The sequence below is a fragment of the Melospiza melodia genome, chromosome 7, assembly GCF_035770615.1.
Source record: "Melospiza melodia melodia isolate bMelMel2 chromosome 7, bMelMel2.pri, whole genome shotgun sequence".
NCBI classification, from domain to species: Eukaryota; Metazoa; Chordata; class Aves; order Passeriformes; family Passerellidae; genus Melospiza; species Melospiza melodia.
The window spans coordinates 28,551,431-28,576,284 of record NC_086200.1 but is presented as its reverse complement, the minus strand read 5'-3'; the positions used below and the strand labels follow the sequence as shown (position 1 = coordinate 28,576,284).

Sequence of the window (24,854 nt, the reverse complement as noted above, 5' to 3'; positions counted from 1 at the left end):
CCCGCACAGGGCGATGGAGCCCCGGGGGTTGCTGTCAGCCAGGGCCGGCCCCGCACGGTGCCCGCACTCTCGGTGCCGGCTCCGGGGCGATGGAGCCCCAGGGGTTGCCCTGAGCCGGGGCCGGCCCCTCACGGCCCCGGGAGCCCCAGGGGTTGCCGTGACCCGGGACAGCGCTCAGGGAGCGGAGCCGCCTCCAGGGAGGCCGTGCCGGCCCTTGGAGCGCCGGGCAGCGGCAGGGCAGGGACGGAGCGAAGGTCGCGGGCTCGCAGGCACCGACACCAGCGCTCCCGACCTTTAAAACTGAGGCGAGGAAGGCCGGGGTAAAGGATGGGTGAGTACCTGGCAGGCAGGAGGGGGTGTTGGAGAGCCCGGTTCGTCCATGCACCCTGTCAAGAGACTTCTGCAGAATTAATTTGGCCATAGAAACACGGATTTTAGGTGATAGCAACTCCCCAGAGATTTGCTGATGAGCCATTTCGTGTCATCCCGTCACAAGGAAGAAATGGCAGTGTTTTAACTTCAGGTTTTAGGATTAGAAGGAGAAATTTTGCAAGAGAGGTAGGAGAAGGCAGTAGCAGAGAAACTGAGTCATGCACAAATGAGAGTACACAGCAGGTACGCACATGGTAAACTTCATTTGAACTTGTTTACAAAATTGACAAAAAAATATCACCTTGTAAACTTATTCACATTTGTTGGAGCTCACAGAACTGGTTATACTGGCATGCTGAAATAAAGATTGTCAAGCCTCATCTCACCCTGGAGGACACACAAGTGAGTTGACCCCTTACAGCAGCAACAAACTCAGCAAGGAACAAGATTTAAAGCTTGCATTGGGAGGGAATTTCTCCAGCAGTTTTTGTACCACCAGGGAAAGGGCCGGGTCTGATTCCTGATGCTTCTTCCCCAAACAGAGGAGCACCAGCACAGGCAGTTTGGGTGGAATCTGAAAGCTGTGATGAGCTTTGGGTATCACCTCACCCAGTGCAGTCAAGGGCCATCAATTGCATCAGAAATGGAAGCAGTGGAGAAAAAGATGGAATTTATCAAGTAATACTTTGTCATTTCCTGAATTCAAAGGCCTCCAAGGAGCACGGACCCTGTTCCTAAATGGGACCATTCAGGGAAGGAGGGAGGAAGGGCAGGGGGAGATAAGATGCACAGTACTTTTTTACATAAAAAAAAACTTAAGCATTTCCAAAATGACCAGCAGCTTAGCCCTCTGCCATCCAATCTGAGCTGCAGGACAGGAGCTCTGAACCACACTGCTCAACCTCAGCAACTGCAGAAGGACAAAATGGAAGTAAACTGAAAATATACTTGGATGCATTTTTTGGTAACCACTTCTCGTTTCACTCTCAGACTTCAGATTTCAGAAATGGAAGCACACAGACATTGTTATTTCTGAGATACCCACACATTTCAGTAACAGTCAGATCATAAATGATGAACAAGAATGACTTAAAAATAAAACCAGACTTCATCAGTTGTATTCCAGGGAATGAACCAACACCATGCAGGCCTGGCCAGGAGCACCTTCCTTTGAAAAATCAGGGAAGAGCTTCACTCTACCCTCAAAGGCAGGACAGCTCCTGCCAGGGCTCACCTCCAGCACAGATGAGTTAACAGAGTTAACATCACTAAACCCAGGAATATTTTTGGTATAGTGTCCCCTCCCCAACCCCCTGAACAGAAACCCAACAGTGGGGACTGCATCAAACAACACAGTCCCAAATATTAAAGCAATTACAGTTAATAGAAATAATCCTTCACTTTCCACACCCCAGGCTGCTTCAGAAAGCACTGTAACAAACAGGAATAAAACATTACAAAGATGAAATCTGATCTCTTTAGACTTTGAGGTACATTATCAGCAGTTGGGTTATCAGTCTCCAGAGTTAAAACAGATCCACCCTGTGTGACTGGACAGCACAGCGAGGTTCTTGGAAGACATTCCTGTTCTCCCTGGGGCAGTGTCCAAGGGATTCAGCTCCACCTCCCTGCTCTGAGGGGTCCCTGGTGCCAGGGCTCCCCTGGCTGGGCTGAACTGAGCAGACTCAAGGGGAAAAACAAGTGGAGTGTGTATATAAATAATTCACAAACTGGTTTGTGCAAATTTTTTTTATTTCCACATTTATATCACAACGTGTCCACTTAAAGGACCAAATAGCAAAGTTGCTCCCTTCTGCATCCCAGGAACACAGAAGTCTAGTTACTGTACATTCACTAAGGCTCTTTGTTTTTGCAAATTGCGTTTATGATGGATATCCATAAGGCAAACAATATCTAAAGGAATGGTAACAAGTATATTTCCAGCATACAAACAGGCTTCCTTTTTCCCTCTCACAGTACAGTTACAAACTTGTAGCACCCTCATTACATTTAGATTCTAGAAAAGGTGATTTTTTTTCTTTTTTTTTTTTTTTTCTTTTTGTCTTTTTGTTTTTTTTGTCTTTTTCTTTTTTACCTATAAGTTTGCAGGAAGGGAAAAGGAGGAAAAATATTTGGCTGGTGGTGGTGGGATCAAAAAATATCGTTAAACATCTAGTTTTTGCAGCATTTCTCAGAGACTGGATTTAAACTGAAACCAGACTAAAATATGTGGATGCCTATGGAATGTTGAGCTGAAGCTGGTGGCCCAGCCTGCAGTGCAACACCTGCTGTTTAAAACCCAATCTCCGTACCACATGACTCTTAAATAACTCAATCATGTTTCAGAGATGTGATAGAAATAAAACTACAGTTTTTGCACATTGTCTCTCGAATATCTCACTGCCAAATAAAAACCCAAATCAAGTCAAATAAATAGATGCATATTTTGTTAAGGTAACTTCCACAATTTTTTTTTTTTTTTTCTCTGTACCTGCCTGTAATAAGATTCCGGCATTCAGAAAGTGCTGGAAATCCTCTTCACTTCTTGGGGACTAACACTTTTTATAGCTGGCTCGCTATAAGAGTTTTAAACTCAACTGATCAAACCTTCGTATGCCTTCCTTTTGCAATTGTTAGTAAACTGGTAGCAGCATTTCACAAAAAAAGGAGAATTTAAAGGAACGAGCTGGAAAAGGCCCAGCTCCCTCCCCCCCTCTGCTCGTGGGGCCTGTTTGTCCAGGACAGGAGGCTCTCTCTCCAGCTGGAAGTGGCATCAGTGTCTGCCAGTTCTGCTAAGTGCAGGTGGAAAAAGCGTGCTTAGCAGGACTGCTCTCAGTCTAGGCAGACGTAAGGCAGGATGTTCAATCTCCCATCATCCCCGTGTGGATCTAAGGATATGCACTGTGTCCAATCATACCAGTTACCCTGTGTGTCATAACAACCGTTCACGCCCGGCCAGTTGTGGTCACGTATTCTGTCGAGGTCATCGCCCGTGACCTCTCTGGTGACCCCAGGCAAGTCTGTAGGTTTGCTGTTAGGAGCTAGAACGTGAGTCTTTCTAGCCTCTTTTCTAGTGCTTTCCTCCTGCTTTAAATACTCAGACATGAAGTAGTGAGCTCCTGGAGTCTGTACTCCTGATGAAGACAGCAAGCTACTCTGTCTGTTTAAATATGACTGAATGATTTCATTTCTGGACAACTCTTTCCAGTTCGTTTGTTCAAAGGGGCTTTGCAGGTTGGGTTTTTGCTCCTGCTTTTCCGTTTCTGTCCTGTGCTGTTCAGTTAGTGCAGGGATTTCTACCTGCAAAGGATCTTTCGGTGTTAAAGGTTTTATCTGTCCTGTCATGGGATCAAAAGTGAGTTTTCTCTCTTTTAACCTTACAGGTTTCACACCCCCTTCTATCACGTGCCCATCCAAGTTGACTGTATAGTCTCTGGGTCGGTACCTTTTCTTCTTTTTGCTATCAGACCCTGAAGCAGCATCATCACTGTCCATTCTGGAAGTGTCCTGTGGGAAGCCCACGTGTGATTCCCCGGGGTGGCCTTTGCAGCCGGGAGCCGTGTGCTGCTGAAGCGTCCCTGCTGTGTGCCTGTGCTGGCCCTCGGGGGCTCCCTGCTGCTCCTGCCAGTGCTGTGCCCCCTCGGGGGCTGCCTGAGCAGGGAACTCCAGTCTCTTGGCTGGCATGGGAGGTGTGGATGGTTGCATCAGGGATGGAGGCGGCGACGGCACCGGCGCGGCGTCCGCGAACTGAGACCTTTGAGATGGACTGGGCATCGAATCCTTTGGTGAGTACGTGGTGTGCTGCCGAGCAAATGTATCATGCCTAACGTTCCTGGGGCTAAAGGAGGAGCAGCGTGGGCTCTTGGGCTGGTGGGGGCCCGTGGCTTCTTCTGATTTATCATGCTGCTGAAGCACTGCAGTCTTTAGTAACGAGGAAGTGCTTGAAGGTTTTACAAGTCCTGGAGAACTGGTGTGAGGTTTTACAGCGTTTACTGGGATCTTATTGTGTTTATCGTTTTCACTGAGATCTGTCCTGCTGCTTTCAGGCCCTGCGTGTAGGTTTATGTCTACAGGACTAGGAAAATTTTCAGGACTACCTCCAATCCCATTGGTTGGAGGGGGTGAAGAGTTTTGTAATACTTCATGACTAGCTTTGGAGACCTTTGGGGGAGGAGGGCCCTGATGGCCGTCCCTGTGATCACCTTTCCTTTTCCTATTTCCCAGTTTCTCTGTTTTTGGAGAATTGAGTTTCTGGATATCATTCCTGCTTTTCAGTTCGCTGATGGGCTTGGCGCCGGGCACAGCAGGGAGTTGGGAGTCTGGTTTGCAGTTGTGGGCACCTCCATTTGCTGATCCTGGCGGGTTGGGCAGCCCCCTTGGCACTGGCTCGTTCTGGGTTACGGGTTCTATCAACTTCTGCCAATTCCTCAGCAATTTCTTGGCACGTTTGGCAAGTTCCTCATTGGATGTCTTCTTCCTCACCTCATTGATAAGCCTCCCGAGTCTGGTTTCCTACAAAGACAGACAAGGTGCTTTACAAACATCATTCCAAGCAAAATTCTTAAGGAATGGTTCTGCTTTGTAATGCTGAGAAACACCTGGTTAAAAACACTAAACATCCAAGGGTTGAATTAATCTTTTTGGAAAGGATTAGTCCAGTGCTCTGCCACATGAAACTGACTGTAGGTTTCAAGTCAGGCTGTCTTTATTCCCTGGTAAAAGCAGGAGAGCTGGGAAAAACATCAGAAAGGAATTCTTTAATGAGAAACAACCTCTAAGAATAAGGGTGCAGGTTCAGATTCAAGGGGAAATGCAGCACCCAAAGGTGTGTGTTTATCACAAGGAAAGTAAAAGATCTGCAGAGAGAGCCAAGAGAAAAGAATTCCAGGATCTTTGCCTGTTACAGCAACTTGTTAACAATTAAATTTTCCATTTGACAAACCTGACTACCAGGTGTGAGTTGTGTCCTACCTCTTTCCTCCACCTCTCTCCTCTCCCTTCACTCTCCAGCCTTGTGGAAATGTATGAAAAAATAAATTAAACAACATTCCCAGGGAGTCCCAAGGTGGTTTCGTGAGCGGAAGGAAATGTTTGATTGTTCCCAGAGCACATATGAAAACAAAGAACTGTTCCACAAGTCAGATTTCTTAAGGAAAGTACTTCAAAGGAGAACACAGACCAGACTGTGAGAGAAATGTGCAACCTGTTGTCATAGATATGTTGAAATACAGGTGGAGTTGTAATTAAGCAACAGTTAAAAGCAAGAACACCGCTAATTTCAATACAAAGAGTGAAAAAGAAATATCTAATTCAGCCATAAAAGTTCCTTGGGGTGTTTCTACAAGTGACCAGTGTGAGTTCAGCTCTCCTTACACCTGACCTCACCACAAATATCAGGCCTTGAAACCTGCTGAACTGCATTTAAGATTAATTTTCCTATTTCAGATTTTAGGTGCTTTGTCACCAAATGTCCACAAAGGTGACCAGAAGTGCAGGGTGATATTGCTGAGTGCAACAGAATTAATCAGTGACAAGTGATGATTAATGTAGTGCCCTGCACAAACAGGAACTGTGCTGCCCAGAATACTGATCTGGGCCCAGAAAGGATCCTGTGTTCAGCTAGAGGACAAAATAATATCTTAATTGTGAATCCTTTGCAATCCATCTATTGTGTTTCCAGAAAAAGCTCTAATGGGAATGAGAAAGGCAAGGAAAAGTCCTTTTATAAATATAAAAAAAATCATGTTTAGAGGGTGACATACCTCAAGTGCCTCTTTGGTAATGGGATATTTCTCCAGGCTGGAGATCACTTCCAGCACTGCCACCATGTTATGGATCTGCAACAAGGAAGACAAAGTCACTTCATGTTTCATGTACTGGTCTTAGTTAACAAATGTAATTTAAGACCTTCCACTTTATAATTGCTGGAAGCCTTAATCACAAACTGCTATCAGACTGTCTGGCTTTAGGGAGCTGATTGTTCAAGGAATAGGGACAAGGACACTTTTACTGACCTAGTTGGAAACTGCAGGAGCTGTAACAACCACACTCTTATGTAAAACCCAAGGAAACAGTGGCAATAAAACTGAGAAACAAAGTTCTGAGACCCCTGTGCAAAGCATCAATTAATAACTGGGCACACCTAAGGGGAGCAAGAGCAGGAGCAGCAGTGGGAAATGTGGAGTTGAATCCTTCAGACCTCACTGCAGACCGACCCAGGCCTCTGCTCTGCAGTTCCATTCCCAGAATCACTTTTCCTGATGGCAAATCCCACTTTTCCTGCTCTGCACACAGCAGTCCCAGCCTGCAGGTCCCTCCTTGGGCCAGGGCTGTGCCCAGCAGGTGTCCCCAGACCATCAGCCACCCCTGGCTGGGGCTGGACACGGGCAGGAGGAATTGCACAATCCCCTGAGGAGGTGAGGATCAGCTCCTCTCATCACATCCTCAGCACATGTGTGATTTCCATGGTTTCCCCATCAGAAACCACACATTGCATGTTTTAGGGGTAAACATGGCACTGCTGGGTTGGATTCTTTAATCTTGGAGAGCTTTTCCAACCCACACCAGTTTATGATCCTACAGAGAGATCTTTGTTTCCATTACCTGATGTTAAGAGAGCTGAAAGCTGGAATTTCTAATTCACCTTTGGAGACAGATTTAAAAGATAAGCAAAGGAAAACTTGAATCACAGTCTCATTTATTGCTTAATTGCATTTATGACTCAACTGGATGTGAAGTGCATGGGAGAAAAATCTCTCAGCAAGAACCTCTGCAGGGATCCTACATCATCCTGAAACCTCATCAGGAGCATCATCACCATCATCATCATCACCAGGCAGCTCTGCCCTCCCGGCACAACTCTTCCTCTTAAAACACTGATTTGTGTAAGAATTGGTTTTTCCAAGTCAGTTCTACCCCTCCACTAAGATCCCACAGGAACACCAGGAGCTGAAATCTCCTCCCTTCAGAAAACCTTGGGCTCACACCATATTTTATCCATCCCTTTAGGACTGTTAAATGCTATTTAGGAGTTTTGTGTTATTTAGCATATTACCTGGTTAGTGATCAAACACTTGTCCTGATTTTTAGATTCACTTTTATCAAATTTATATTTAAAGTCCATGCAGGCTTTGAATGATTCCAACTCCTATAGGGTGTAAAACCAACTCCAGGCCCAAGATGAATTAATTTGTCCTGGTTCTTTCTTTATTCTGCAGATATTTAACGCCCTGCCATGATGTCAGGCCTGGTAAAACTCTGCTTAACTTTTAGAGCACCTATTCTGATATATTTTAGTTCTTATTATTTCACTTCAGTGCTCTTTCTTCCATGTTTTGACCCTTGCCCTGCCCTCAGAGCCCAGGAAGGACAATTTAGCACCACAGTTTAGGCAACACACATCATCAGGGTTGGTTTTTTTTCAGTTTTTAGAACCAGAGCCCTCAGAACAGTTAAAGCTCAATTCTGGGAGTTTCCAGACAAATATTTTTCAACTTGCAAAACACGATACTCCCCTTCCCACCACATATTTTAGACCATGAATTACCAGAGTGAAAAAGGCTCTGTTGCACACACCATTAACTGCTACATTAGTTTTGCAGTTACTGGTAATCCCCAAATATTCATTATCTAAATGATGGCAAAAAAAAAGGGTTATTGGCCTATCAGAAGGTGAGGATGGGGAAAGTGATACCAAATATTCATTATGTAAAAGAAAAACTGATGGCAAAAAAAAAGGGGGTCATGGGCCTATCAGAAGGTGAGGATGGGGAAAATGATACCAAATATTCATTATCTAAATGAAGAACTGATGGCAAAAAAAAAAAGGGTCCTTGGCCTATCAGAAGGTGAGGATGAGGAAAATGATACCAAATATTCATTATCTATATAAAAATCTGATGCCAAAAAAAGGGTTACTGGCCTATCAGAAGTTGAAGATGGGGAAAGTGATAGCAAATATTCATTTTATACATGAATTGATGGCAAAAAAATGGTGACTGGCCTATCAGAAGGTGAGGATGGGGAAACTGATACCAAATATTCACTATCTACATGAAAATCTGATGGCAAAAAAAGGGTTATTGGCCTATCAGACGGTGAGGATGGGGAAAGTGATACCAAATATTCATTATCGAAATAAAAAACTGATGGTAAAAAAAAAGGGGTTAATTGGCGTATCAGAAGGTGAAGATGAGGAAAGTGATACCAAATATTTGTTATCTACATGAAAATCTGATGGCAAAAAAAAGGGTGACTGGCCTATCAGAAGGTGAGGATGGGGAAAGTGATACCAAATATTCATTATCTAAATAAAAAACTGATGGTAAAAAAGGGGTTATTGGCCTATCAGAAGGTGAATATGAGGAAAATGATGCATCCATGTGCACACACAGCTCAGGGAATTCCCAGTGCCAGCCCACAGCAGAGGATGCCCCTGGCCCAGCCCAGCTGCACTGCCAGGCTGGGATTCCCTCCCTGCTCTGGGCACACGTGGTGCCAATTCCAGGCAGGGAAAGTGGCCTTGCACCCTCAGCTCCTGCTGGAACACAAACCACCCCTCGTGGATTCCTCACACATTTGTAACCGATTGAGAACGCGCTGTCACGGAGCAACTGCTGAGCAGAGCACGGACATCTCACACCCAGACAACTGCCAGCAGCTCCTCTCCTTTTCTCTTTTTATTTTTTTGACCTGTAGGGAAGCTTAATTCTTTGAAAATAAATATATAAAATGTTCGAGCACGTTTAACAACTCGTCCTCCCTTCCCCTTGTGTGGTTTTTTCAGAATGTTTCATCCAAAGTGCCATAAAGAGGAGCTTATAGTAAAAATCATATTTGATTATTTTAAAATAACACAGATTATGAAATTTCTTGTAGTGCAGTTAAATACAGTGACAGAAACAAAAGGACCTCCTAAAACACTTCAAATATCACCTGCTCACAGCAGCAAACCCATCCTGCACACCAATTCACCTTAAACCAACTGTAACAATAAAATTCATGCATTGTCACATAACCAAAGTGACAATGATGTTACCAAACCTGCTTCGAGCAGCACCAGAAATGATCATTTATTAACACAAAGGGCTACTGAAGATGCTTATTGGGAACAGAACAGACAGGTAAAGTGCCAGGGAGCAGAGCAGGACAGGGAATTCAGCAGCCCCAGGTCAGCAAATCAGGAATTTGCATTTTAGTTCATATTTGTGCTCACACTGCAACCCCTCAGTACCCCCCAAAACAAGTTCCAGGACCCCCATTTAGGATCTTGCAGCAAACAGTTCAAAGTAATTGATAAGGAATTGATAAGGTGTTCCAAATTCTCCCATGCTGAGAGCACTGAGGGCACACACACTAATTCACTCCAAAGTTTACTGAGAACATCTGCTTTGAGTCATCCACGATAATCCTTTCCAGCCAACCCTAATGACAGGCACAGAAAACAAATCTTATTTATTCCATGCAAGGCTCCTTAAGTGATCCAGCCATTCAGCCATACTATTGCTGAGATCTTTTCCAAGTTAAGCACTGAATGCTTTTACTCCAGCCTCAGACAAAAGCAGCGGTTTCTGAACTCTCAGGAAAAGATCAAGAAGCTTAATTTTCTTTTTTTAACTGCCATCTTAATCTTATTTCAGCATTTATAAAGCAGGAGTAAGTCAGTGACTAATTTCAGGGTGTTACAGAGCAGTTCTGAGGGGCTTTGGGGAAGGTTGAGCTGTTTCCTCCCAGTTCCATTTCCACAGGAAATCTGAAAGCAGCAGCAAGTTCAGCATCCAACCAAGCTCTGCCACCACTTCCAGGTGCTGGGATGTGTTTTTTGTGGGATGTTTGATTCCCTTCCTTTGCTGACACACCAGCCCAGACCCCAAAAACAACATGAGCACCCCCAGAACACCTTCCTGTCCTGCCTGCACACACAGCACAGCCTGCACTCTCTCATGCAGCCTCAAAAACAAATGTTACAGAAACTTTCTATTGCAGACACTCAGATAAAACAATAATTTCCTTTTTTTTAATATTTCACAGGGATGTTTCCAAAGATCTTTGCAAGCCTGACTAGACTGTGATTAATGACAAACCAGCTTTGAGTTACCTGGAGCAGAAGGAGCAGCTCTTTATGTGCACATGAAAAACTCAATCACAATTCCAAAAAAACCTTGCTCGTGCAGATCCCTGCCTTTCAGGTAGAAAGGCTCTTTTCAACCACAAAATTCAAAAGGCATCATTTAATACAGTAACATCATCCTTCTGAGTCACATCAGAGCCTTCACAAGTTTCTAAAGGATATTTAAACTTGGCCTGGAGTTGCCCATCACTGACAATCCTCTAAAACCAAAGTGTGGCACCATCAATCCTCCTGAAATCACAGCTCACAACAATCCCAGCCTGACTCCACCATGGGCATGCTGAGCAGAGCACACAGCTATCACAACACACTGCTTTGCAGAGAATGGATTTCCCATCATACTCAACTACTTCATCAAAATATCCATAAATATTCCAAATTTTGATGGTTTCAGAGAAAGTTCTGCAACACCGTCCCACCTGTAGCACCAAAGCAGTGTGACAGAAGCAAGCAGAGAAGTGGAGACACTGTGGGAGACTGAACAGATCTTTTTTCTTCCTACAAACACAAATCCAGGTGTCCATTGCCAAGCTGGAGGTTTCTGGTGACAGCAGGGTCCAGACAGAAGTTCACAGGAGCATTTTTTGTCTTCCCCCTGCTCCAGGGCTGTGAATCTCCTCAGGGAGGGCAGGAAAATGTTCAAGAACATCCCAGGTTGCAGGTGAATATTGCTGGGGAGGCAGAGCTGATTGTCAGAGGTGCAGTGCCTGCTCCAGGGGTGATGGCATCACTGCTCTCCCTTTCTTGGAGCTCTCAGTGTCACATCAGGGTCCCCCTCACCTTGCCCCAACACTGCTTTTGTACAAAACCCACTTCACAATAATCTAAAATATGGAATATGAAGTGAGAAGAGAGAAGTTGCTATTCACAGCAGGCTTTATTTAAACGTGACAACAGCAATACAGCAGCGCAGAGTTTATTTAGCATTTTGTGTAGGAACTATGAGACACCAGACACTGACAATACACACAGCAACAGAAAATTGTCGTGTCATTTGTTCAAAGGGACAGACCAAACACACCAAGTTAGAATTCAGGTTACAACCTGCTGGTATTTAGTTCAGTTCCCTTGCAGCTGATCTATTAACAGTTCCCCCCAGCCCCAGTGTGACATGATGTTGTCTAAAGATAGGGAACACCAGATACTATTCACAGACACAACATACCAAAAAGATGACCATGCACTACTTTGCTCACATTATTGAAAATGTCTGAAAGTCAGTTTGTCAAGCAAAGATTCAATATTAACCAGTACACAAAAAATATTCTTAAAGGTGGAAGGCAGTTTTCTAATGGTATTTGGTAAAACACTAAATACTACTTTACTCACATTGAAAATGTCTGAAAGTCAGTTTGGCAAGCAAAGATTCAATATTAACCAGTACACAAAAAATATTCTTAAAGGTGGAGGCCAGTTTTCTAATGGTATTTGGTAAAACATATCTTTAAACATGAAGGAATCAATTATTTGGGTTGAAAATAAGTCAATAATTCATTCACTTGGAGAATCTTCTATGACAGAGAAATTCATGCTTTGAAAACTGCTCAGAAATTTGTGCTGCAAAACAAGGGGTAGATAAAATGCTCCTTGAGCACCAAGAGGAGTCCAAAGAGTGAGCAGGCACAGGAAACATCATCTGTACCTCCAGATCTAAAACTCCCAGGTCTACTTTAAAGAATCAAACCAATCTACATATATTTCATTCATACTGAGACTTAATTTAATGGCAAATTAACATAATACAGATACTTTCCTGTATATACTTTACAAAGGCAGGATTAGCAAATGAGAGGAAAGTCAGAAATACAATTCTGCAGTGTGAAGGAACCAGTGGACCTGAAATATTTCCCTGAGCAGTGCCCATGCACATCCCTGAGCTGGGCAGACACCAGAGCAGCCAAGGGAGCACAAAGCCCAGTTTGCCCTGGCACTCACCAAGGGCCTCCAGACACCAATCCCAGCAGCTGGAGTGCCATGAACAGCTCTGCAGGGAGAAATTCTCTCTCCTCATCCCCAGGGAGGCACCCAAAGCTCAGCAGGAACAAACTCCAGACAGGGGAACCACCCAACAAAAGGAGAATCCACTGGAGGAGGAGGAGGTACAGGAGGTAGTAAAAAGTAAAATACAAACTATGAACACCAGGCACACCCCCAGCTCCCTGTGCCACAGGAAAATGTCTTGAAGGCAAACAGAAAACAGCAACAGTGAAACACTTTTCTCCATTCACGTTTATTAGCCAGGAACTGAAAGACATTTTTGTTACTACAGAAAGAAAAACCTGTTGGTTTCAACAGTTACTAAACATTTTGTATAACACCATAGGAAACGTGCCTGCAGTGCCAGCCCTGAGCTGCAGATTTACAAAGATTCACTGCAATGTGATTCTTTTTCCACACTCCACAACAAACCCACTCCACCAAACTCAAGCTGGACAAATAAAAATTCATTAGTCTGATTTTAGCCAAAAGAGGCTCCATGAAATATCATTTAATTGGTAAAAATTCCTGCTGAAGGAACAGAGCAAAAATCAGGGAGCAAAACCCCAGGCAGCCACTGCCACTCCTGGTGGCATCCACCACACCAAACTGCAAGCAAGATAATTTAGTGTTGTTTTCCAAGTTGTAATGAATGGCAGAGGAATCAAATTCAGCTGGAATTACATTTTTATATCAAATTGCAACAGTGCAAGAACATACACCAAGTGCAGGTCAGAGGACAGCAGGATAACCATGCTTTGAAAACAGGGTTAATAACATAAAGTTGAAGTTTTCATTTCATACCACATTGAAAAAAAAATAGGAAAGAGACACATGAAGCTTGAAATAAACCTTCCTCTGCGTTATTAGTCATAATAAAGAAATGTTAATCAACTGTTTTTATGCTCACTGGCCTAATTTGCAACAAGACAAATACTGATTGCACACAGAAATAACCAGTGAGCTGCCAGTGCACTCAAATAATCTCTCCACATTCTCCTGAGCCACGATGGAGCTTTAAGAACAGATTAGACAAGTCCAGAAGCTGTTCCAGAAAGGTGATGGACCACACAAAGTCCCTTCCAGCCATGCCAGGAGACACTGAAGGAGCACAATCACATCACACCATTTCAATCTACTCCACACTAAACTCAGAGCAGAAATTCAGAATTGTCCTCTCAAAAAGAGGATAATTGTTTTGTAAAAGACCTAAAAATTCATCACTTCCAACCTCGCTGCCCAGCACTGTGCTCCATGTGATCCCAAAAATGCCCAAAGTTTGTCTCCACTCAGGTTCTGTCACCATTTCAGCCACCTCAGACTCACCCTCAAATGCCTCAACCCCACATCCAACGATGCTACACCTTCCTTTTCTACAGGAAAATCATTTCTCCTCCTCTTCCTCCTGTACAGAAACTTCAACCAGACAAATCTTGCGAGTTACTATTTATTATGAGCCACGAACTGAAGTCCAAAATTATTGCTTCAAAATTTAGAGAGCCATAAAATGAGGTTGCTGTGCAAGCAAAGTCACGGGGACGACTGGTGCTACTTCAACGAGACAGAAATGCAGTTGGGTGATTCTTCAGGCAGAATAATACAGAATATGGAGAAAATGCAGCCTTAAATTGTGCCCTTCTGATTCATCTTGGGGCTTTCTGTTTAAGGAACTCACCTGAACTCACTGCTGGTACCTCCCCTTATTTTACCCATCCCTTAAAGTATCTACCCAGATACTTAAATATTCATTAAATAAATATTCATTAAATATTAATTAAATTATATTTATTAAAATATAATTTATTCTTATATATTAAATATTATTTAATAATTTCATCGATATGCATTAAATATTATTAACCCCTTTATTTATATTTATTAAATATTATTTTACTCATCCCTTCAAGTACCTACTCATATACTTAAATATTTATTAAATAAATATTTAATACTTACTAAATGGTATTTATTAAAATATAATTTATTTTTACTTATTAAATATTATTTGTTCATTTTATTAATATTTATTAAGTAATATTTTACCCACCCCTTTTATTCATATTTATTAAATATTATTTTGCCCATCCCTTAAAGTATCTACCCAGATACTTAACTATTTATTGAAGATTTATTAAATATTCATTAAATTATAATTCAATAAATATAATTAATAAATATTCAATATTTATTAAAGTATAATTTATTTATATTAATTTAATAATTTTATTGATATTTATTACTCATCCATTTATTGATATTTATTAAATAGTTATTAACCCCTTTATCGATACTTATTAAATATTTTACCCATCCCTTAAAGCTGCTAACAGAGAGCAGTTTATAGCTGAGTGCAATTCAGAAAGGCCCTACTAATGTCCCCACAACACAGAATTTTCACTCTTTTTAAAAAGTAAAACCATGTATCATCATCCCAGTGTACTTTAAATGCTGCAGGCCAACTTTCCTCAAATTTCTAGGCAAGTTTCTCAGCTGATTCCTTAAATGACAGAGAAGGCTGAGGTGAACACAATGTAGAATTCTTTGTGGAATATAATAATTTATCACACTGAAATGCAAGATGCTCATGTGACTGCTCATGAGAGTTTAGGCCTGGTGAGTTTGTTCACAAAACCTGAGAAAAAATAGTGTTACAAACTGAGAAAGTTTGTGGAGAAGTCACTGTATCCTTCCAACAACTGTTACCAATAGTGAATTCTTGTCAGCACCCACCATAAACAAATTTTATGGATATGGAATAAAAAAACTGAAATCAATTTACACATCTCCTAGAATTACTGCTCTCCAAACTCTGGATTAAACACTGCTGCCAGTCAGATATTTCCAAATATCTCTGTTCCCTGAGGGCTGTGTCACCTCAGGACAATGTCACCTGTCAGGAAAGTAAAGCCCCCCAGGAATCTCTGGAGGATTTTTGGCCATTCCAGCCACTGGCACAATCCTCAGCAGCTCCTTGGAAACAAAATGCCTTTTCTACCTTGGCTGGGGAATAAAGGAAGGTGGGCATGGAGCATTCTCAGCTCAGGGTTTGTAAAAGCAGATCCACTCAAGCCAACTGCCCTGTGTGGTCGTGGCAGGAGCAAGGAACCCAGGATTCAGCAGCATTTTTCAATATTTAAATACAGAACGTGGAATTGTGGAATCCCAGAGTGGTTTGGGTTGGAAAGGACATTAAAAACCATCTCATTCCATCCCCCTGCCATGGGCAGGAGCATCTCCCACTGTCCCAGGCTGGTCCAACCTGGCCTTGAGTACTTCCAGGGATGGGGAAGCTCCAACCTGGCCTGCTTATTTCTAACCTAGTGGCAAAAACCTCTCAATTTCCAGTCCAGAAAGCCTCAGTGAGGTTGAAGCCCCTTGGCAGCCTGTCTTGAAAAGTCCAGCAAAGAGAATAAGAAAGTTAGAACCCCAAAGCCCAAATTTTGACAAACTCCTCCCCAAAGACAAGGGACACTGAGTTTTCCAGGATGCAGGCAGGCTCCTGAGCAGTGTAAGCACAAGGGTTCAAACCAAATCCATCCAAATCCATGAGCTGCAGGCACCCAGTTTCACAAAGAAATCTGAAACATCACCCCTTGCATCTTCTCCTCCACCTCACTGTGTTCAACTATTCAAGAATCAATTGTGGTTTGTCCAAGGATTAAATACAATATTGGGTTATTATTTTTTCCTGCAACTTTCAGGATGCCAAATTATATAGTGAAAAGTCCAGCAAAGAGAATACAGAAGTCAAAACCCCAAAGCCCCAATTTTGACAGACAAACTCCTCCTCAAAGGGACACTGAGTTTTCCAAGACACAGCCAGGCTCCTGAGCAGTGTAAGCACAGGGGTTCAATCCAAATAAATCCAAATCCATGAGCTGCAGGCACCCAATTTCACAAAGAAATCTGAAACATCACCCCTTGCATCTTCTCCTCCACCTCATCGTGCTCAACTCTATTCAAGAATCAACTGTGGTTTCTCCAAGGATTAAATACTGGAATTTATATAATATTTCTCCATGGATTAAATATTGGAATATTATTTTTTCCTGGAACTTTCAGGATGCCAAGTTACATAGAGAAAAGTCCAGCAAAGGGAATAAGAAGTCAAACCCCCAAAGCTCCTATTTTGACAGACAAACTCCTCCTCACAAGACAAGGGACACTGAGTTTTCCAGGATGTAGCCAGGCTCCTGGCACCCAATTTCACAAAGAAATCTGAAACATTACCTCTTGCATCTTCTCCACCTCACTGAGTTCAACTCTATTCAAGAATCAACTGTGCTTTCTCCAAGCATTAAATACTGAAATAATACTTTTTCCTGGAATTTTCAGGATGACAAGTTCCACAGAGACATTCCCTGTCCTTGCCTGCTGCAGTTAATTTACAGAGCACGAGGAGTGTTTTGTACTGTCCTGCTCAGAAAGTGATGCCTTGAGTTACAGACATTTGTAGATGTGCTGCAAATTTGTTCACCAAAGACAATTTATGGCTGTGCATCACCACCTGGAAAAAAAACCCCATGTTCCTCTACCTTCCACAGCTTTACACTCTTTAAAAAAATACAAATCAAAGCCTCCAGATCTGTACTATAACTGTGATACTCTGCAAGCTGATCCTGCATGGAAACTGTGTGAGAAAGCAGCTCACAGAAGCACTGGCTGTCACTCTGAGACAAGACTTCCACCTCTGCAGTCGTCTCCACAGCTCCAAGTTTGAAAACACGCCCAGCTGAGCGTGTCCCTGAATCCCTTGGATGCAGGATCCCTCCTCCCCAGCTGCTGGCTTAGAAACTGTTCACTAAAACACAGCTAATTGTGCTTTACTTCCAGTGACTCCTCAGCAGAAATCGCTGCCACTGACTGTTTGGACATGCTGAAAATTGTACACTTTGATATTAACAATCACACTCGGGCATGCATGGCTGCCCTGTGAAAGCCATGCCCCTGAAAACACCAATTCTCTGCAGAGTTTGAGCAGATTGCACCTCAAATTAAAGCAATTTGCTGGCACTTAAATATTATTCCAAACACCAAAAGCATGAATTACCCTCAGAAAGAGTAATTTAGCTGTTAGAACACTGAATAAACAAACCTACATTTACATTAAATTGAATATGAGGTACTTACTTACCTTTACCTTAAATTATTTCTTTAAAAACCAAGTGTAAAAGTGGGGCCACATCCTACCACATTACACAGACCTAAGGAGTATATTTGGTGTTATCAGCACATAACTGGTGAGAAGAGATAGCAGCAAAATATTATCAGCCAAAACAGACATGTTTTTATGTAAAAAAAACTACACTGAAGTAGTAATTTAATAGTAAGTTAATTTTAACTCCAAGCCTAATGTATTGGAGTAACTATGCCTTAAAAGCAGTGAATCTTGACTAACATCAAACTTCTGCAGCAGGCAGAATCAATTCCTCCTTCCCCTTTCCTGAAACTTTTGTGGTTCCTGAAAAAAAAGAAACCCTAATTGTCACCTGCAGCAGCTTCTTGAAGAAACTGGGAAAGGATCTCAGAGGGAGAGAAAGCTTCAGCTGCAGTGGAGCTGCTTCCATCAGGAGCCAGAGGCGCCAGGATGACAGTGCTGATGTGTCATGTGGCCACAGCAAAACCCCAAAAAGAGGCAACCACGCACAGCTTACCACCCCTAAACTGGGCTCACCTCAACTTATCAGACAAAACCCCCCAAAAGGACAAATTGGAATTCCCAGCCCAGCCCCAGAGTTCTGAGACAGCCTGAGCTGAAAGTTTTCCTGTTTCCCAAGGCACAGGTTGGGTCCCTCTGCACATGGGAGCTTTGGAGAGCTTTCCTCTGGTCCCTGCTGGTGCCAGGCTCCAGTGCCCTGGCAGGAGGAGCTGATCCAGGATCCCATGCCCATCCCATCCAGGATGGCTGCTCAGCTCAGCTCCCTGCTCCCTTGCCATCAAGGTGTGCCAAGGTGCACTCAAACGGCCTCACACAGGGTCCAGAACATCCCAAATCACAGCAGCACCAAGCACAGGTCCTCTGCTCTCTGGGAAATTTGTTCCAGCACATCTCTCCTGCAAGGACCCTGTTCCAAGCTGTGGCTCCTGGTGACTGCCAGAGGTTATTCCCTGTATTTATATTCCCTACAAAAAGTTGGTGCTTCCATTCAGGAGCTGTTTCGTGGCTACACCAATAAAAATGTGTTCATGAGTTCTTTCCCTGCAGCCTCTGAGCGTTCAGGGTTTCTTTCCCACCAAGGGCCCACATACAGCACGTGCAGATGGGTGCTTGCTGCAAAGTTTTATAATTTGGGTTATAAAAGCTTTTTGATGATGCAGTCTGACAACGTGAGGGGGCTCAAGCTGCTCTAGGACAGCCTGAGCTGCCACCACCTCTGTCACCTCTCCTTGCCACACAATTCCCCCTCTCTGAGCCCAGGAGGAGCTGGGCCATGGGAAGGGGTCCCTGAGGAGCCCCTGGTCAGGCAGGGCTTGGCCAGGTGAGTTCCTTGGCTGGGTCAGCACATAGGAGGGGACAGGAACAGCTGGAGGTGGGGACGTGATCCCAGCAGCTCTCCCAGCTCCACTGGCAGCTTCAGGGATTCAAGCCAAATCAATCCAATTTTTGAGCATTTGGAGCATTGTCCACACAGCCTTTAGTGGAAGGTGGTGGTTTACTCTTGAGTTGCAGAGTTCACTCATGACTTACACTCAGGAGCATCCTCCTGGCTGGCTGTGAAGATGTTTCCCAGTTATTCCAGGACACATTCAGAGCCCCTGTATTGCTGCATGCCCACAAACACAGGATAATTCCAGACATCTGTGAGCCACACACAAGTGACAGCAACAAAAAAAAAAGGCTCTGCAAGTGAAACTTGACCATAAGGCAGCCACTGTCACCTCAAAAAACCCAGACAGGCGTGGTTGACTTTTCCAGGTGACAACACCTCCCTCCTGCCAGCTCCCAAGGCAGCAGGGAAGCACCCAGGAAGCAGCAGCATTCCACTCCTCATGGGATCACACTCTGGGCTGGGCTGGAAGGGACCTTAAAGCCCATCCCAACCCATCCCATTCCATTCCCCTCCCACACCTTCCCCTGTCCCAGGTTGCCCCAAGCCCTGTCCAACCTGACCTTGGGCATTTCCAGGGATCCAGAGCCTCCCCACCCTCACAGGATGCTCTTTTCTGCTTCCAAACTCACTTAAACACTTTTGGACCCAATCCTGCTGCCAAAACTATTTGTGATGCACCAGAAGTTTTATCAAATAATTGAGTTACATCAAAAACTACCTAGGAAAAGATCTATATATTGCCTTTTTTCTTCTTTAAATCCTGATCAATTCCTCGGTTCAGTTCACCACACCATCCTGTGCACATAAAATGGGTGTGTGTAGCAGGAATAAGAAGTGGGTGTTATTTAAATTGTCACTGCTGCCGAAACAAACACTCAAATTAGAGCTTCAGAGCAAATGACTACTGCCATCATCACTGCAACCTGGGGAGTTTCAAGGAATTAACAACTGAAAAGCAGTCTGGCATTCCCCTTGCTTTGACCTCTCTGATATCTCTCAGATTTTGTCTCAGCAGCCTCAAAGTTCAGAATGGTCTCACTGCTGCAAGGGGCACTGTGTAAATTAGAAGTTTTTACATCTCCAACTCCTCTCAAGAAGTGACAGCCTGCACTGCCACTAAACCAAATAAGCTGTTTCAGAAAGAAGTGGACAAGCAATATTCAAACCAACTGCATCACCACCCCCACACAGTGAATTCAAGTGAATCCAAGTGTTTATAATAAAGAGCATTAAGAAATACAGATCTCAGTTAAAGTTATTATCAAAAACTGAATGCAATGGGACTCTCTCCATCAGGCCCAAATCTTTATCTGAAACTAAAGCTTGACATGATAACACTTTTAGACCTTGCACATTAAGAAATGCTCCCCAAGCTCCTGCATTTTGTCACACACCTGGAACAACCTGCTGCCCTCCTGCACAAAATGTGAGGCTGCTCCAAACAAGATGAGCTGCAAGTGAGGAAAGGGACAAAGAGGGCAAGAGGTACAACAGGTTCTCTGCACCTCCCTCCAAACTGCTAAGCTCATTAGGGCTCACAGAAAAGGATAAAGCTCAAGCAAGAGCCATTCCTAGTCTACTTTCGCCCACACAGAACACTTCTGCACCCAAAGAAATCGCTGGGACCCTCAGAAGTGAAGCAGCAGCTTCCCCTGATTTCTACATATATTTATTATTTTATTACATTTATTTTATTACACCTTCTTAAGACACTACTGGAAAGCACCTGTACCGCTGGTGAGGGGGGTTTTGCCCCCACAACCAACAGAGTAAACAGCCTTTAAAGCATCTTTAACCATGCAATCTGTGCCAGCTGGGAGATCAGCCCATGCCAATGCACCACCCAACGTATTCCAACACACAGGCTAATTAATTATTAATAATTGAGGCCATGGACCACTGCTGAAGGTCCTGAGGTACTGCATGAAGCACAGGCTGAGTTAGAGCCAAGCCCAAGCTCACAGGGAGCACACAATGCAGGCTCTCACTCAAACCAAAGCTGGGTTTGTGTCACAGAGGGGTACTAATGGCAAATAATGAAGTTATTATCTAATATTTAAAAACAGGAACAGATTGCTACGTATTCAGCATGAGGAACCATTTAATTGCAAGCACAATTCTAGCAGCTGGCTGGAAACGACAGGCTTGTGCACAGAGCAAAAAAAAAAAATCAACATTTCTCATTACTCCTGACTTTTATCAGGGAATAAACTCCCCCAGCAGCACAGAGCACGAGTTACCAAGGCAAAGGGGTTCTGAAGGGGTGGTTTCTCAGCCTTGTTCCCACCAGAATCAAGGAACATCTCCCCTGTGAGACCTCACAGAACAGAACTCCTGCTCTCCTCCACCTCCTGCTATGTTCTCCCAGAATCCTTGGAAGGAAAGTGATGCTGGTACTCAGTGCTTAGGTCATGGAGCAGAAGTGGTTTGCCCATATGTTTCCTCGAGGAGAAAAGGCTGAATAAATGAAGACACAATACCAGACATCCCGGGTGGCTTCTAGGATGATGTAAGTTCTTTTAAAAATAGCTTATTTCTTACAGGTCTCCTTTGAAATAGTTCAGAATTTACACAGGTAACCTCTAAGTGTGAGAAACTAAGTTATAAATACATTCTGCAGCAATTACTAGAGGAGGTTCAAGTGCTAAACATGTGTAAATTCAATATTGCTCCCGAGTCAGCAGGGCTGTATGGAGCAGCTGGAGATGAACAATCAGCACAGGAGATGATTTCCTGAGGCCAGCAGGTTCTGCAAGCTTGGGGAAACCATTCTTTTGACCAGTTCAACCCAACAGAGGTAGAGAAACTTATGTCCTATTTTTTTTTTCCGCCTGTGAGTCGACCAAGATCCAACTAACCACTCAGAATAAATATCCACAATGGCAGCTTGTGTTAGGGGATGTGTTAGGGAATTTAAGTGAAGCTTAATTTTACAGACTCTACAGTAAAGCACCATGAAGAACCAAGCATCTCCTCCCTCCTCAGCCCCATAGAACTGGACTGGTTTTGCCCACCTGAGCTTTCACCTTCTCCAGAAACACACACACTGAAAAACTTGAATTAAATCTAGGCCTCAAAGCTTGACCTTCTTGGTAAATGAGGAAGTCAGTGGCGACAATGTCTGCTGTAGGTTTGAACACAAGTAATGCTGTCAGGAGAGGATTCTGAGAGCCAGCAGAAAGCAGCTGGAGCTTTCCATGAGTCCCTGCAGGCACAGCAGCTCATGGCTGCACTGACTCTCCCAGCAGGAAAACAGCACAGCAGCTCCTTGTACTCTCATGATGGTGCCCAACTGTGATTAAACTCAAAATCTGCTTTTTAAGCGCGTTCAAAATGTAAGTTTTTCTTCCCTCTGTGCCAGGTAGTGAACAGTCAACACCACCACATATTCCATGTGCTTTGGAGCCAAGAGTCTGAGCTCTCAGCCTGCACAATGAACCTCAGCTCCACCACCTCTGCTCTCCTCCAAGAAAAGGTTAAACTGGAAGACAGACCCTGCCTACAGGCACTTTGCAACAATGGGCTGATTTTTCTGCCACCGATTATTGCCCTGGATAAGTATCAAGTATGTAGAATTATAATTTAACATACATCACTCCTAAACTTAAGGGGCTACTGACCTGTTGGGAGCAGGGAGCTGCCTGGTTATTTTGGGTCCTCCCACAACACAACAGCGTCCTGAAACATCAGCGTGTGGAGAAAGGGAAGAGTATCCATCACAAAATTGACTTCCTGGCTGCTTAGCTCTACACAGCCACAGTGTCTGACAAAGTAACACCAGAATTAGGGTAACCACTGCAGCTGACAGTTCTCAAGTCAAAAGACACCACAGATCTGCTAGAATTTTATTAAAGTAGGTTGGCACTCGGTCTCACGTATAGAGTGAAAAATCTGCAGCCACAGAAAGAGAGCTCAGAGCAAACAGGATTCATGGAGTGCACTAACTGACATTTCAGCAAGATCCACGTTAAAGTACTGCAAACTCAGACAACGCTGACATTTAACAGCTCACAATTACCACCAGGATTTGTTACTGTTACTCCAATGTGTAACACTGCAGCTCCCCTCAGATGTCCAGCCCAGGGAGTTGTACAGAACCTACAAGGCCAGAGTGATTTTTCTTCCCCATGACACAGACAGCCTGCTCCGGGAGGGGTTCCAAATGACAATAACTTTATTGGCTACTTTAGCACTTTGATGCAGGTCTATCACAAAAAAGCACTTGTTCAGACAGGAGCAGGTATGACTTTGATGGAACCCAAGCACCATTTCACCCTAAAATAACACGTACACATTCAGCCTGATGCACCAGAGGCTGCCTCCACAAACTGCAGATGGCCAAGACAGACCCACCTCGGCATCCTGCGGCAGTGAATGTTGATCTAAGACTCAAAAACTGGACAGGTTGAGGGCCCTGCAGTCCTCTCACAGTAATAAACACCTAAGCGGAGAACTGCTCGGATGAGCCAAAAAACCCTTAAAAGGAGCAAATGATCCTTTGGATAACCGCCGCTTAAGGCCACTTACAGGTAAAATACACGCTGACTTCTGTGCTTACACCACATCCCAGAAGGAGCCCGTAAGCTCATTACGGCGCTGCAGGAAGGGATAAAAGCGAAGACCGAGGCTGCTCGGTGCTGGAGCAGCTCCAGAGCCCCGCAGCCACCGCCGGAGCCCTCCCGGCGTCCCCGCAGCCCGGGGTGCCCCCGGTCGCGGCCGGAGCAGGGCCCGAGGAACAGGTGGGCGCCCCGGAAGGTCCCGGCGAGCGGCGGCGGGGCCGGCCCAGAGCCCCCTGCAGGCCGCGCCCGAGCCGCGGCCTGGCGTGGGGAGGCGGCCGGGCCGCCCGCCGCATGGCCGGGCAGCACCGGCCGGGCCCGGGGCGCCGAGCGGCGGCGGGGCGGGGGCGGCCGCGGCCCCGGGCGGGCGGGGAGCGGCCTCCGGAGCCCCCAGCGGGGCGGCCCTGAGCTCCCGGCCCGGGGGGCGCGGGCGGGAGGCGCCGCCGGCTGCGGGACCCCGGGCGGACGGCGCGCCGGGAGCTCCGCGCTACCGCCCGCGGAGGAGGCTCCGCGGCGGCCGGGGCGGCCCCGGCGGGAGCCCCGGAGGCCCCGGGAGGGGGAGAAAGGCGTCGCGGCGGGAGCGGCGGGCGGGGGTCGGCCCGGAGCGGCGGGGGCCCGCGGGGCCCGTACTCACGTTGCTCTGCGGGTCGATGGCCTGCAGCAGCCGGTCCCTGATCTGCTGCGGGGACGGGGCCGGAGCCGCTGTCATTGCCTGGGCGAAGCGGGGCGGCTGCGGCTGCGGCCGGGGCGGGCGGGCGGCGGGGCCGGGCCGGGCCGGGGCGGCGGCGGCGGCGGCTCCTCACTCGCCGGCGGCGGCGGCCTCGGGGAGCCGGAGGAGCATGTTCGCTCCCCGCGGGGCGGGGGCGGCGCGGGGGGCCGGGGGGAGCGGGCGAGCCCAGCGCTCCGCTCCGCTCCGCTCGGGCCGAACGCGGGGCGCGCTGGGGGCAGGGCCGGCGCCGCGCGCGGCTCCCTGGGACGCGCCCGACGCCGTGACGTGCGCGCGCCGCGCCCCGGCCCCCGCCCGCCTGCCCGCACCGCCGGGGGCGCGCACCGCGCGTGCGCGGGGGAGGGCGGGCGGCGGCGGGAACGCGCGTGCGCCGTCCGGGGAGAGGGGAGGGGCTGGGGCGCCGTGAGGGGGGAAAGGGGGACGCGGGGGTGATGGTGGGGGACATGGGGACAACGAACGGGGACCCCTGAAGAGGACATGGGGACAGCGAACAGGGACCTCTGAGGGGAGAGGGGGGGCATTGGGACAGTGAACGGGGACCC

General features: G+C 45.8%; 1 protein-coding gene across 2 annotated transcripts; it reads right to left on the bottom strand.

Annotated features, from left to right (window-relative positions):
* Positions 1–616: 616 nt before the first annotated feature.
* Positions 617–24,322, bottom strand: MED26 (mediator complex subunit 26). Of its 2 annotated transcripts, none has more exons than XM_063160940.1 (3): positions 24,220–24,322; positions 6,135–6,209; positions 617–4,884 (listed from the first exon to the last, which is right to left on the bottom strand). In XM_063160940.1, the coding sequence occupies exons 1-3, from the start codon at positions 24,292–24,294 to the stop codon at positions 3,205–3,207; spliced, it is 1,830 nt and encodes a 609-aa protein (XP_063017010.1). In that variant the 5' UTR covers positions 24,295–24,322; the 3' UTR covers positions 617–3,204. The 2 variants fall into 2 exon arrangements, with proteins under 2 accessions (XP_063017010.1, XP_063017011.1); XM_063160941.1 differs by lacking the exon at positions 24,220–24,322 and adding an exon at positions 17,613–17,633.
* Positions 24,323–24,854: the final 532 nt, after the last annotated feature.

What these genes read in the sequence shown, in the direction of transcription:
- MED26 (XM_063160940.1), bottom strand. Translation starts at nt 24,294, where the DNA reads ATGACAGCGGCTCCGGCCCCGTCCCCGCAGCAGATCAGGGACCGGCTG. An exon ending in CCATCGACCCGCAGAGCAAC is followed by an intron (nt 6,210 to 24,219) that starts GTGAGTACGGGC and finishes TCCTTGTTGCAG; the next exon opens with ATCCATAACATGGTGGCAGT. An exon ending in TTACCAAAGAGGCACTTGAG is followed by an intron (nt 4,885 to 6,134) that starts GTATGTCACCCT and finishes CTGTCTTTGTAG; the next exon opens with GAAACCAGACTCGGGAGGCT.